Source organism: Schistocerca americana, chromosome 1 (assembly GCF_021461395.2).
Source record: "Schistocerca americana isolate TAMUIC-IGC-003095 chromosome 1, iqSchAmer2.1, whole genome shotgun sequence".
NCBI classification, from domain to species: domain Eukaryota; kingdom Metazoa; phylum Arthropoda; class Insecta; order Orthoptera; family Acrididae; genus Schistocerca; species Schistocerca americana.
This window is the reverse complement of record NC_060119.1, coordinates 673,524,147-673,540,015: the sequence shown is the minus strand read 5'-3', so window position 1 is coordinate 673,540,015 and position 15,869 is coordinate 673,524,147. Positions and strand designations below refer to the sequence as shown.

The following is a 15,869-nucleotide window of genomic DNA, read 5'->3' as shown; positions in this document are numbered from 1 at the left end:
AAGGTACGTGCATAGGGGCAGCTAAACCAATCCACAAAAGGTAGCTTAGTGTCATTGATGAAGAATCATGCTCTGCTAGCACTACAGACAATACAGTGAGGAAGTTACTATCAAGCTGCCACTAGGATCTGGCCAGACTGAGGAACTATGTCAATGAGCTATAGCCATCCTGCATCAATTTTCAGATGATTTCAGATCTGGAATAGACAAAAGAGAAACCAAGCAGCCCATCTTAAAATACCAACAAAACTAGGGACCATCCATCAATTTGCTAGTACTCATAAAGTGAGCCGATGCTAAAAGATGGATAATCCAGGAGAAAGTGGAGAAGATGCCGCAAGATGATATCACTGAACCTTCAGAGAGTCATTGGCCCCCTCCTGTGGTCCTTGTGAAGCAGTAGTACGAAACATGGCATTTCTGCATCAGCTACTGGTGACCGAACAAAATCACAAAGAAAGATGTGTTCATTGCTACACATTGATGACACATTAGACTGCTTCAGAGGAGCAAAGTATTTCTCAGCTATGGACATGGAGACACACAGCTGGCAAATAGAGGTTGATGGGACTGACCAGGAATAGACAGCCTTCATAGTTCCAGACAGCCCTTATGAGATTAAAATTATGCCATTTGGACTGCATATTTCTCCAGCCACCTTCCAGTATATGATGGATAATCTTACTTGCTTCAATACCTTAAATGAATACAAGTCTTTGTATCTGGATGACATTCCCCCTCCCCGAAGAAATGTGAAGAACATCTAAGCAGACTGACAACCATGTTGAAGTGTATTTGGACTGAAGGAGCCCCCCTGAAACTGAAGGAGTGCCTCTTTGCTGCCCAAGAAATAAAAATCTTGGAGCATCTAGTGAATGGTGATGGAGTCTGTCCTGATCCAGAGAAAATAAGATCAGTCATAGATTTTCTGGCTCCTTGGCACATTCTTGATATGAGACTTTTCTCTGAATGTGCTTTGTATTACCAGTGATTCATAAAGCTCTTCTGTAACAAGACACATTCATTGCAAGAACTTCAACAGGGAGATGCCAAAAAATTTCTTGAATGAGATGGAGAAAGATCTTTCCTTGTACTTAAGGAGGTACTAACATCATCTCCCATCCTAGAATTGTATGTATAGAATGCCAAGACAGATCTTAACATTGACACCAGCAGTTTTGGAATAGGTGCAGTTCTAGTGCAAATTCAGCAAGGTGCTGAAATGGCAAATAACTTGTGCTTCCAGGGTACTCTCACAATCCAAGATGAACTACTCTGCAACTGAGAGCACTTATCAGTTGCTTAGGACCTCAGAAATTCTGGTCATATTTATTTGGCAAGCTATTCACCATTGTGATGGACATCCATTCTCTATGCTACTGATTAGCCTGAAAGATCTGTTGGACCAACTAGTGAGATGGGCACTAAGGCTTTGGGAGTATGACATCACAATATTATACAAAAACAGTCACAAACACAAGGGCACTGAGTGCTTTTCAAGGAATCCCTTGATGGAATACAGTAGCTTCGATAAAACTTCAGACATCACTGCAGTAAACGATATTGCCTTTGGACAGAGGAAAAATCCACCACTGCTGAAAATAACAGAAACCATGAAGAAGAAGGCACTGATCAAAGGAGCACGTCCATTAATAAACAGAGCATCATGTAAGAGGAAATATGATCCAGTGCTGTGGAAAAGGTTGCTTGTCTCCTCACCTCATCTATCCTGAAGTATTTCCATGATGCTCCAACATCTTGTCACCTGGGATTCGTGAAGATTCTAGACATAATCAAATACAAGTGTCCATGGCCAGATCTCTACTGCTCCATTAGATACAATGTGAGCTACTGAAAGAATGACCAATGACAGAAGCATGTGTTGCAGTCACCTCTGGAGCAGCTGGTAACTATCTCACCTGAAACAGTTCCATTCCATTGAATTGGAATTGTCTTCATGAAGAGGGTGCTGAAATCAACAAATGGTAATCAGTAGATGATAGTGAAACATGGTACATGAGCTACCTGCAATGATTTGTATGTAGCAACCATCAGTTTAAGAGGCCATCACACAAGTCACTTCCGGTGGTTGACAAAAAGCCAATGGTAACTGTTATTGCAAGGGGAGCCAAGGGCACACATACAGCACAATATGAACATTTCAAAATGTGCTCATCAAATCCAAATGTACTGAGGCAACTCCAGAATATTCTAGTGAGGCTCTGGGGGAGAATCTCGCTGCAAGTCTTGTCCAGTGACAGGAATTTGGTACCTCAAGACAGGCACCCATTAGTCTTCCACTGGCAGGTTACATTTCAGTGGCGCACTGCTATTTTGCTTCCAGTCACCCACATTGGCCTCTGGCACCTACTGTTTGTAGCTAAAAAGCTTTCAATTCACTGGTGAAACCCATATTGAGGCCCTTTGGCACCACTCACCTGCAGCAAGTCTTTGAAATATGCCTTGTGCACCCTCTGAGCAGGTGACAATCTTAACGTAAGCTGTGTACAGTCACAGAGGTTACACATGCGGCCTATCGATATGAGCCGTGACAGCACTGAGCACCTGATCTGTTACCTTGCCAACAATATTGTGCCAGCTGCAGAAGCTCCATAAATTGCAAATTTTCTTGTAGAAGATATCATTTTGAAGTAAAGAGCCCCGTGTATTATGGTCTCTGATCATGGAATGACTTTCTAGTCAAGACTAGTGTCAGAGGTAAATTCACACTGTGGAATCACACTTAGGATGCAAATTGTCTACCATCTAAAGACATATGGCCTCATAGCACACTTTAATAAAATGTTGGCAAGTATACTCTTTACGTACACTGATGTCAAGTGAGATTGGTATAGGATGCTGCCCACTTTGACATTTGTGTACATCACAGTGAAACAAGACTGAGATTGGTTGACACTGTTTCTGGAGCTCCATAGTCAAAGTCAAAACAACAATGGATACACTATTTCTGTTCCAAGTGGTTGATACTCAGGCTGACTATATGAAACACCTTATCATCTGGACCAAAGAAGCAAACCAGCTGGCTTGCATATGGACCCTGGATGCCAAGGAGAAAGATTGTTAGTCCTACGGCATCAAGCACTGGGCAATGAGACAGGAGACTTGGTATGGATTTATCTGCTTGTGAGGAAATGGGACTATCAGAAAAGTTACTAAAGCACTATTTTGGGCCATATCATAACTCTCATCTCTTGTCAGACATTTATAGATTTGAGGATTATGACCCTCATCAAGAAGACAAAAGTGCAGAGACATCATTTGTGTCCTCCATATGAAGCCCTCAGACAATCCAAAGGCACAGATCAATGATGGGAGGCTCAATGAAATTGAAGACCCTCTCAACAATTATGAAGCATTGCCGGTAGGGGCTACCTTTGATACTCACTGTAGAGATCCAGGGTGCTGCTGTTAGCTCCAGTGAGATTTTCTGAACTAGCATGTCAGAGTTTTCCTGGGAGAGGGAGCAATGCTGTGAGCTGTGGTGTGTGTAGTGTGGCATTGTGGCTAGCGTCACTGCTTGGCCTGTTGGGGGGCACCAATTCAAGCCCAACCATCAGAAATTATTTAGTATTTATTATAATGTAATTTGGCGGATGAAAAATCTATTCACCAAGCGATGTCAGAACACACATATAAAAGGTTATAATTGGGCAAGCTTTTGGAGCCAGTGGCTCCTTCTTCAGACAGAAGGATTGAATGAGAAGGAAGAAGCATGAAGGAAAAGGACTGGAGAGGTCTAAGAAAAAGGGGTAGATTTCGTAAAAGTTGCCCAGAACTGTGGGTTAGAGGAGACTTGCATGACAGGATACGAAAATAGATTGACCTTCTCATCCCATCTGGTAAGTCTTCCCTGACCTATGGTTCTGGGTGACATTTCTGAAATCTACCTCTTTTCCAAGACCTCTCTAGTCCTTTTCCTTCATGCCTCTTTCTTCCCCTTCCATCCTGCTGCCTGAAGAAGGAATCACTGGCTCTGAAAGCTTGCCTAATTATAACCTTCTTTTATATGTGAGTGATCTGCCACTGTTTGGTGAGTAGTTTTTTTATCTATCCAATTACTTTATATTGTCAAAAATTCATTGTTTTCATTGTTATATTAATATTTATTATTTAGCATTTTGGAAGGTTCTTGAAATATCGTACATTTGTGTATTCTGGAATATTCAGTGTCTATGTAGATAGCTGCACACTCTGTCCATTACGGCAGTTCTGTTGTGGCTTAGGATGCAAATTGTCTACCATCTAAAGACAAATGGCCTCTTATGTTGGCAAGTATACTCTTTACGTACACTGATGTCAAGTGAGATTGGTATAGGATGCTGCCCATTTTGACATTTGTGTACATCACAGTGAAACAAGACTGAGATTGGTTGACACTGTTTCTGGAGCTCCATAGTCAAAGTCAAAACAACAATGGATACACTATTTCTGCTCCAAGTGGTTGATACTCAGGCTGACTATATGAAACACCTTATCATCTGGACCAAAGAAGCAAACCAGCTGGCTTGCATCCTAAGTGTACTTCACTGATAACCCTGCTTTCTGATTTGGACTTGAATGTGGTTACCACATGACAATACAGTTTTGGTCAGGAGCTAGGTAATATGTGAATTGCTCTGTGTCTACTCTCAAATAAGTTCTCCTCAAAAAGTTTTGGGTTTCTCTTTGTTAAAATAATAGACTCATTATATACATGCATGGAATGGACATTAGATTTACTATTTAAATTAATTTTTTTTAGCTCCCACCATGGCTTGGATACCTTTTTCTGTAATCATAAAGCTTTGAATAGATTTGTTTTCTCAGACCCCACAGAAAATTATACAATAGCTAATGGCTGAAATAAAATATACATAATATACAGACTTTTTGCAGCTAAGTGAGTGACATCACATAAGATGTTCTCGACTTAAACAAGACTGTTCAGCTGACTCAATATGCTGTGCACATGATTGCTCCACAACATATGTTATTTACTAGTATACCAAGGAAGCTGACACAGTTCGCTGTGTTCAATTTTTTATTAATATTGTGGCTTTCACTTCTTCATTGTATGGATTGTTTTGTCATGAAATGAACAAATTCTGATTCAGCAAAGTTTATTTTCAAATTCCTGTTTTTGATCCATGGCTCTACTTAGCCAAGTGTCTGCTTAGAACAACAGTTTAGCTCTTCACCAGTCTTGCAGCAGTCAACCAGTATTGAGTCAGCTACGCAGAAGATAGTGTCAAGACATTACACACACACACACACACACACACACACACACACACCCGCCAAACTCTTTGTGTCAAGGCATTTGCCATACATAACACAAATAGTTTTCTAATAGTTATTTCAGGTAATCAGTTGCAAATGATGTGTTACATTGGAAAAGTTTTACAAATCTTCTTTTGTGCTATATTTTCATATTAATTTTTATATCTGATAACAGAAGAGCCTTTTGTAAATTTTGCTTTTATGCAAGTATCTGATTTTTTTTCCTTGGCAGTAACAAAATTTTCTGCTTATATTGAGCTTTGACAATAGTGCACATATATTCAGTAGTTTTTCATTGTGATACATAATCTGCTATTTTCTAAATGAGACACCTTTTTGTATGACATCGAATACATTGCTTAGAACAATGAAGTATACAGTATCTGAATACTGCTACCCAACATAGCAAGCTCACATGGTTTCATTAAGGGAATTCAAAATAAGCAAAATCCCTCTCATTTATATTCAAATGTGTTAACTGTGAATGACAACCATGAATGACTCAGCACAGTAAAGTACTGATCTCTCAAAAAGACAAACCTTCAGATTATGAAATATGCAAGTATCATATAATTCACTGAAACATTGCATCAGCTTCTACATTACTCTCCTAATGAGTTCATTACATTTCACCTTCTTCCACTGATGTAAGCCATAGCAATGAAGAAACTGATTGAATCTGTCCATGATCACACTGTGCATGAAGTTTCCCCATTTGTTGGTGTTTCAGTGTGAACCTTCCAGTGTGTCTGCAGGGAATCATGTACCACTTTTAGCTGTGCAACACAGTGTAAGAAAAATGATTGTAAGAAAAATGATTGTAAGAAAAATGATCATAAAAACATATTAACCAACAGGGACCTGAGATGAGTGTGATGCCATGTCTTTGATAACAGGTATTAAACCCAACAAGATCACTGCTATCAGTAAATGCTGGTCAATCTCAGCCAGTGTCTGAGCAAATGTGTCACAATTAGTCTCTGGATAACGTTTGAAGACACTGTCCACAGTGGCACATAAATCTACATGTCTCCAGTGGGTCAAATAACACAGAAACTGTATGTTACTTGGTTAGAGGCATTAATGTGATCCAACAAGTCACAGTTTTGCCTCTTTCCTTACGATGCAATGCACTGAGTACATTGGTAACCTAATGGGATGTTTAACCCACAGTGTGTGGATGGTGTAGCTCAAGTTGGAGGCGATTCTGTGATATTTCAAGGGTGACCCAAACCCACTCATTCAGGTTACCATGAACATGAATCACTATGTTTATTTGAACATTCTCAGTGATGAATTGTAGCCTCTTGTGGAGAATGATGGGTCGGGGTGAGTCAGAAGCCAGTCAAAGGCAGAAAAATCCCTTTATTTTGCCAATAGTTTGTGTGACAAGCTCAAGCCTGCATTTCATGGTGCTGGAAATGGACCTCAACCCATGGGTTTGGAGGTGAAGCATTATAGTTGGTCTCTGGCAGCTGCTATACTCACCGTGGCCCAAGCATGGCGTGATCTCATGTCAACATCCCTCGTGCAGTCAGTAGCCTCTGTTCAACCTTTGGCCCATCAAGCAGCGGTTAGACACTGTGACAGGTGGTTCTGGCAGTGCAGCAGGGCAGTCTCATGGCAGAACCAACACTGTGACAGGTGCTAATTCACTGATTTGACATCCTGCCAGGTCGGATGGTCAGTATTTATAAGTACCAAAGTGTATTTGTGAAACACCACATGCCAAAGTGCCCCTGGCTTCAGTAACTAGCCTGGCGCTGGCCGGCAGGCAGTGCCATGGCACAGTGTTGGCCATATTTACAGTGTGAAGCCCTCTTGCTTAGGCCCACACCATTGCACTCCTCTCCTCTTTGAAGAATTTGGCCCTTCAAATTTTCTCTATTGCTGTACCTGAAACTAGTCACTTCTTTGTTGTTCGTTTCTGATGCATTGTTAGTCTCTGGCTAGCAACATCTATAGGAGTTCTTCTGTAGTGTTTCAGCAGCTAAAATAGATACCCAGATACATTTAAAATCTTTCCACAGTTTTAAGGTTTCAGTCACTAGCTATCCCTGGAAACTAGCACTAGACCTGCTAACCAGTATCAGGATAGCTGTGTTATCACACTTGGACTTTTGTTCATTACATGCTTAAGTCACCTTTTATGCATTTTCCTTGCTGCTTCCTGCAGCACTGTCGAAGATCTCTCACTGAGGTGTCCGCAATGCTCTTACAGTCTATGTCTTTGACTTGTTGATTCAGCAGCTACATCAAACTCTCTCATTGTGGTAGTGCTTTTGGGAATCCATGAGGGATCCTACAACAGTACTCCCAATAACATTACAAAACTACATACCTATTCTTTTCCACATTTATCCTCCTCAACTTCAAGCATACCTCATTGGTGTGTCAGTCATCTTCACTAACTTACAGCAGGCTGGGCCACCTGTGCAAGCAGACATATCATATACCAGCTCTGCTGCAGTGAAAAAAATGAAATGTTGTGTGGCGGGGGCCTCCAGGCGGGTAGAGCTAATAGCCCGGTGCAATTCTTTTGAGGTGACACCACTTTGGTGACTTGCACATCAATGAAGATGAAATGATGATGATGAAGACAACACAGAGAGGAGAAAATCTCCAACCCAGCCGGGAACCGAACACGGGCCCCCAGGATGACAAGCCAGGGCGCTGTCCACTCAGCTATGGTGGCGGACTGCTGCAGTCATTGCACAGCTTTTTATATTGTTATGGCTACCAATCAGCTGTCCACCTGGATGAATGGCCATCGCCAAACTGTGGCTGAGAGCAAAATGGATCACACTGTGGCCCAACACGCAGCTGAACATAACATGCTTGATTTTCATGGCTGCTTCACAACCTGGGCCACATGGATACTCCCCTCCGCCACCAGCTTTTCTGAACTAAGCAGGTGGGAGTTATCCCTGCGACACATTCTCTGCTCCCAAAATTAACCTGGTCCCAACCTACTGTCCCCACACCTTCCAACCACCAATTTCTGCCTCTCTGTCCTATAACCTTCTCCTAATTCACATTCCCTCATCCTCATTGTGTTTACTCTCCGCCAACACAACCACCAGTCTTTTCCCCTCTCTGTTCCTCTCCCTTTCCGTTCCCTGCCCCCTCCCCCTTGCCCCTCCTTCCCCTACAGCCTCCCAATGCTGCCCAAGCCATGTTCAGCCACCTTCTGCAGTAATATCTGCATGCTCTGTGAGACAGCACTCTTCTCTCCCCCTATCCATACTTTATCCCTCCACCTTCCCTACCCCACTCCCAACTGCTGCTTTTGTTCAACGCAACAGTTGCAGCCTGGCAAAAGCAGCCAGAGATAGTAGTTATGTGTGGGAGGTATACCTGCTTCTGTGAATTTGTGTGTGTGTTTTCTTTTTTGAAGAAGGCTTTGACTGAAAGCTAAGTGGGTAACACTCTTTTTGTTGTGCCTGTCTGCCACTCAGTGTGTCATCTTTAATTATGAGTAGCAATCTATCCTTTTCATAATTGTTGAAAATCCAACCTGGACCTTCCATTGTTTGATTCTTTGTCAACTTAGTCATCACAGCCCCCATGCGGTACATTATCCTAGTAGCCTATGATGGCCTATCATTAGGTCAAGAAACAATAAAGCAAGTTCAGAAAGGAGAGCTTAAGATGTACTATTTACAAAAGGAAAACTGTTATAAAGTCACTACAGTCATTTTTTTTTCATAATGTCCAGAGAACTATAGCTTAAATCCAAAAACTTCACCTCTCATCAGCAAGAGACCAGATCAGTGTATTATGCTTCATGAGCTCTTCGGTATCCTTCTGTATTTAGGTGGTTTGCACAGAAGTTAATGCACCGCATTTTTCTTGAACAATTTTTTATTGAACGTAAAGAGAATTACACATACAAAAGAATATCCTACACACCCTATTTTTCCATGTAATCTCCATCCCGTTCTATGACCTTCCTCCAGCGCAAAACAAGGGCACGTATGTCCTGTCGGTACCAATCCTTGTCCTTGTGGTGGAGCCAGTGCTTTACCATGTGAATCACCTCCTCATTATCCTCAAAATGTCTTCCATGAATGGCATCTGTCCTCGTGAATGACAACATCAGCTTGCTACAACATGTCAGGTGTGACAGCCGTGGATGGTCTTCCTGTCTCCACAACCATTGAAAATCGTGGAGCTCTGCCTAACAGCCTTCTGATGACCTCACCCACCGTGCCCAGCAACTAGCTGTACTTCCATTGACAGCAGATGCTCCATTAACTTTGCACAAGCGTTTGTGAATATTCCTCACAGTTTCTTTCTCTGCAGTGAGAAATTCAAAGATGGCACATTGCTTGTAATGTACATCACCTAAGGTGCCATTTTGAAACTGTCCTACAGCTATGCTATCTGTTGGAAGTGACAAAAACTTAGTGCACTCACTCAGGAGACTTCAGATAATACATACATTACATTTTGCATTCATAGGATTATTTTTGATTGAGAAAAAAGTTGGTGCATTACTTTCTGGGCAACCCTTATAATTAATCACAAGCACTCTGTCAGCTAGAATCTCTGCCCTCTTAATTCAGCTCTGTAATACTTCCTCAAATTTCCTCATCGTAAATCCTTAATACTCAGTATATTCTCCCATTACATCTTACACTGGTTCTGACAGTTAGGTAGATCAGCTATCATGCTGACTGCACTTTGAGGAACCAGGAGCAGCATAACAATGATGTTACAATCAATATCCCATCTTGCATCCGTGGTATCCCAGATCCTTGCTACACTGCTTGAGCCATTGTTGCATGATGAAAAGATAGAAAACCAAAACCATAAGATACTGTTTTGCCACTGATCTATGTTGTACTTCATCAGCACTGTTCTGTGGTTTACTACTACCAGAGTATAATAAGGAGAAGGAGTGCAGCACAAAACAAAAAGGAAGAGAAAAGCTCCACAGACAACTCAGTCATTCTGTGAATGTCATACCACATATCAACTAGTTTAGATCCCTGGAGGATTCTTATTTCATAACAACACTACTTACAATGAACTGTACCTTCAGTTGCCTACTATCTGCATTTGCCTAAACTTCCCTGATACCCACAGCCTTCCATGTCTCAATCAAATATTCTCTTTCCACTACTTGGTGCAGTGCCCTCTTTGCTGGCATACCAAATGTATCACGTCTTGTGGCTCAGTATATGGAGTCACATGACCTGATGGTTGCACTCCATACATACATCTTGTTTCATTGGTTCATCCCTTGGATCCTTCCCAGGTACCAGAACTGAATACGTGCTTGGCATAATGAAATATGACAGTGGAAGGAGGTCAAACCCTAGAACAACTGATACAAGGGCCCCATGAGCACTTATAGAAGGCACATGCAGCTATTTTCTTGTGTTGCCAATGACCATAGCACCTCTGCCAATTCTGCTTCTGACTCCACCTGTAAAGGGTGTGGGTGTGCTCATGTGGAGAATGGTTGGTCATGGTGAGTCAGAAGCCATTCGAGGGTAGTACAATCCCTATATTATTCCAATTATTCATATTATAAACTCAATCCCGTATCTGGCAGTGCTGGAAGGTGGGCCTCGAGCCACGGACCTGGTGACGAAGCATTGTAGTAGGTTTTTATGCTCAGCACAGGCCAGACATGGTGCAACCTTTCATAATCAACATCACCTGGCTGGCAACTGAGTTATGTCAGAGGGGATGTGGCAGGCTGACTCAGCCCAGTGATTATGAGACGACTATCTGGTAGCACCTGGTGCAGGCAGGCTCCAATAGTGGCTTTGTGGCTAGAAGGGCCTCAGTTCAATCCTCGGCTCATCAGGCAGCAGCTGGAGCCCCTGGCAGGTGGTCCTGTTAAGGCTTACTGATTTTATGGCCTTTGTGGCCAGATATCCAGTATTTACATGTGCCAAAGAGTGTTTGTTGTGGTGTTGCTGCAGTGGCACTAACTGACAGATGGGCAGTGGCATCCATTGGGTGCTGTGGCAGAATGCTGTGCCAGTGTACTGCTGCAGGAGGCCCTCTTTACAGTGTCAGACCCTATTGCCTAGACCAGTGCTGTTACAATATTCCTGATTTGTATCATTTGTGCACTTGTGTCTTCTGATGTGACAACAGCAATATTCACAGGGTGGCATGCATATATTCCTGGTTTGACACTCACTGAGACTCCCAATCACATCTCAACTGATGTAGGAAATTACCCAATTCTAAGCCCATAATAAAATTAGAGACAAGTTGTAAGTGCAGGTGGAACATAGCAATCAACATCCCTTCAGAATGCTCACTCTATAGGCTATAATCATCAGCAAATTGAAATAATATTAAATTTAATGTCTATTGTGATTTAGGTATAAATAAGATTTGTAAAATTAAAAGTAAGTTTTACTTTGTAGTGTGGACCACTTGCTGCAGAAGAAGGGTTCCAGCAAAAGTTCCTTTCCATCATTACCACTGCGTCTACAATATTCACCATTGCCTGATATCAAACTTGACAAAGGAAAGGCAACACAGGCTCCTGATATGATGGAAGAGACAGGTTGAATTGCTTAACTTTTTATTCTTGTTTAATAATTGTACAAATTTGCCACCAGAAATGTTTGTAAAAAATTAAATTTATGTAATTGATATATTTAAGAGTTGGTATTGTTAAATTATATCTGGTTTATGTTATAACCTGCATATATTCAGGAAGGAAGCTCAAGGTGTTAGAAACTTTGTTGGCCATAGCAGTAGCCATTGTAGCATTATTCCGTATTTATTTGTAATTACTTAGGTACTTTTTGTAAATGCTTCTATTGTGATAAAAGTTACAAAAAAGTTGACTGGAATTCAAAGTAAAAAATAGAATGGAAAAGTGTGAAGTTTTGAATTGTCAATGTTGCTTACACTAGGATAAATAATATAAGTAAAATGACATACACTTAAAAACACTTGCTTCAATATTTATTGTTACAGTTGCAGGAGTACTGTTTGTATTTGTACACTGTGCTGAGGGCCTTGTGACTTGTGATACAGCAGAGTGCAACCCATACTGTACTATATTCAGTAACCGCAAAAAGGTAATGTACAAAGCATACTATATACTATGCAACCTTCAGAACTGTCTTCAACATGCATTTTTAACAAATAATGTTAAAGAAAATGACACTTCCTAATGTTCTGCGAAATTTTGCAGAACGTTAGGAAGTTATTTTCCTTATTGATATTATTATCATTTCCTTTTTAATATTATTATCATATTCTGCCAAGCACTGATGGGAAATTAAGTTAAATAATGCTACTGTAGGCATTTGCATATGTTGTGTAAATATTCTGAATTCACAGTTCACCCTTTCCTCTTTACCATAATGACTTCAAATTACTTTTAGGCAATATAAGAAACAACATATAAGGAAACTGAAATATATAACATCTGTTGCATGGAACAAAAGAAATCAAATCAGAATAAGATGGTTTTATTTTCTATACAAAATTATTGCCTTGTCTTAGCAGATGCTGGATTGTGAACACACATTTTTCAGCAGCTGAGACAAATATAATTGGCAAAGAATGTAAAATATGACAAGTAATAAAAATATTAATGGCAACGGAAAAAAGTAATGTCTTCTCTGCAGTCTGAACACTACAGCAGTTTTAAAGAGGCAAGGTGGAGAGAATACATGTATCAAAATATTATTGGAAGTAGGGGAATCAGATGCTTTCAGTTTGTTGCATGACAAACGATAGTGTTAATTGAAAACAACACAATGTTCTTACAGCAAGTAACTAACTGTTACTCTTGATAAATCTCAATAAAAGTGATCTCAATAAGAATGAACAAGTGTAGCAGACAATGTCTTAGAAAGCAGCAGCTGTTTTTTTCTCCCAAAAAAGTTCACCTGATAATTTTACTACTGTATGTTACATTTACACTGTACAATCACAAATAGTAGGTCAATTAGCAGTTTAACAATTCAACTAGAGGAAATGATTATCTCTTCATTTCTTCAATTAATTCTATAAAAATTATGGTACATTAATGATGATTTAATTGTAAATCAACCTGACTCAAAATTAAGTAAACAGATACCAAAATTTTAATAAATATAGACACAAAAGGTACAATAAATAAATAATTACTATAGTCAACTTGAAATAATTATTTCCTACATCCTTTACATTACTAATAAATAGTACTAAAATAAATCAGATCTGTGAAATATACTAACAAAATAAATTCACTAAAATTATTATTATTAAAATATTAAATGACAAATAAACTCATTCACATCACATTCTGTACATACAGTATGAAAGTGAACCTTTAGAAAGCCATGAATTAAACAAATGGATACAGTTGCTCAGACTAAGTGACAATGAAGCAAAGTTCATAGTGGCACATTAGTAAGACAATTTGAAAATTTTAGAGGTTCTTGATTTGTATTTCTACATATAAAACCTTAAGCAGTAGCAGTATTTATTTTATCTTTTTTTCTGAGTGTCATAATTTATTTGCTGTTTAAAGTTTACTGTTCTGATCATTTGTAGTCACCCTTTTTAGACCAACATTGCTAGTATGTATATGATCGAATTGTGGTTCACAGTGAGTTGAACTAATATAAAGGTTTTGTGTTGTTGATTGTAGGTAAAGACTACTCATTATCTGAAAGGCACTGCAAATCCACGATGGGAGTCACTGGCACAGTTTTTTGTGAATGATTATAGGCATGCTGCACTATCATTTGTTGTCTGTTCTTGGAGCCCACGGAAAATGGCAGATACTGATTTACTGGGATTAGCTACTCTTTCTCTCTCGCAGGTATGTTAATTAGCTGTTACACCTAGACCTATGTCTGTGCTTTGGATATCAGTATTAACAATATGACAGAGTTAACTGTACTATTATTAAGTATTTTCCCATTACATTAAAAAATGAAGCCTGCAAAAACTGATGGTCTATATGAATCTGTATGAGACCTGTATTAATATTTTGCACTGGAGGAAAAAATTCCTATAATTCTTGAAATCTTGTTAAGTGTACTCACAACAACTAGGCTCCTAGGCTCTTCTATTGCTCATTGTTTCAGTGATTGTGTCAAATGATTTATTGCACTTCTTCATGTAAGTTCCATGTTCTGTGTCAGTCCAACCTGATATGGAACTCATGCATTTACTTAATATCAATGTATAAATTATCAAAATTGATTACAAGAAATTCCTTTTGTAGACACAAACTCTTTCTTGGTACTCTGTGAATATACCAATGCCTGGAACTTCTGGTTCTAAACAAACCTTCACTTTTATATTTGCATATAATGGTATCCTCAGATATTGGGTGTGTTGAGCACCTCTAACTTGAACTAATTGAGCCTTAAATGAAATTTTTTTGTATTTTGTGAAGTGCATAATCTGTGATTTAGCTTTACTGTTAGAACCAGATGTTGGTTTTCAGATGTGGGAGTCTGGATGTCTGTGAATGTATCTTGTATAAGGCATTCCATAAAAGTGTAAGGTTGTAAAGTAAGAAAGATTTCATGGATGTTGTTGGCTGTACTATGGAAGTCCCGACTACATGAGGTGTAATGCTGCTGAAATAATAAATGTGTGGAAGACATCAAGGGTGGGGGCAGGGGGGGGGGGGGGGGGGGGGCTGGATAAGGCATAAATCTGGCAATGGAACATAAAATGTACCATGAGTATGGAAGCATAAACACTTAATATGTGTGATAGTGCTTTGTCATTCCACTAGTCTCCTGTAGCTGTTGTGCTGGGGACTTTGTGCAAGCATTCTTTTGTGCATGATACCCCTGACCCCAAAGATACATCTGACTGCAGTGGAATAATCAAGAGAGAGAGTGGCATACACATTGGTAACAAGCAATCTTCTCTAAAGATTCTTATTTCAGCTTTGGCTCGGTAATGGTTAGATATGTGTGAGATTCTACAAAGGGGGATGACATCTTCCAGAGTTCACTTTACAGCATTTCATCAAGCAAGCATGTTACATAAAAAGTTCAGGATACCTCAGATATCTTAGGTAATTCTAGCTGCTCTAAATTGTGTGTAATTTTGACAGTGGGTACTAAGTCATCCCTTAGTGTATTCAAGGAAACTTATTTCAATCTGGCAATGCTAACACGTTACAATGATTATAAAGATATGCCTATACACCAGGTTTGTGTCATCTATTAAAAAGATAAGTAATTTTCATCAGTGATTCAGTCATGACACTCATCTAGTAAGCAAGCAACTGAACCTTGGTCTAAGATGGTAGCTACACAGAATGTTATTTGTTAGGTATGTGACAAAGGCTTGGACAATTTGCTATTGTGGATGTGGTTGTTTCCAACATGTGCGGGTTTCACTAAATACTGCGAATGTAATATTTGTTTTTCTTTTAACCTTAGCAATGGGTACCTGATGAACTGTTGCTTTAATTACTGTGATACACACTTTTTTTAGAGTTATCAGAAATTCTGTAATAGATGGGTGCAGTACTCTGCATTTTTTAGAAGGATGTAATTGGTTTTTTCAGCTTCCTATGTGTTATTGCACTTCCTCATAAATCATGACAGGCATTCTCCATATATATGCTGAATGGAGAAAAG

General features: G+C 39.7%; 1 protein-coding gene across 1 annotated transcript in view; it reads left to right on the top strand.

The window, feature by feature from the left end:
• The window catches only part of LOC124590182, a gene marked incomplete at its 5' end in the record, with an annotated part of 284,887 nt that overhangs the window by 137,309 nt on the left and 131,709 nt on the right, over positions 1–15,869 (top strand). The window contains 3 exons of the mRNA XM_047131633.1: positions 11,676–11,818; positions 12,238–12,341; positions 13,907–14,080. Coding sequence (XP_046987589.1) covers positions 11,676–11,818; positions 12,238–12,341; positions 13,907–14,080 — 421 coding nt within the window. The remainder of the gene's footprint in view (positions 1–11,675; positions 11,819–12,237; positions 12,342–13,906; positions 14,081–15,869) is intronic.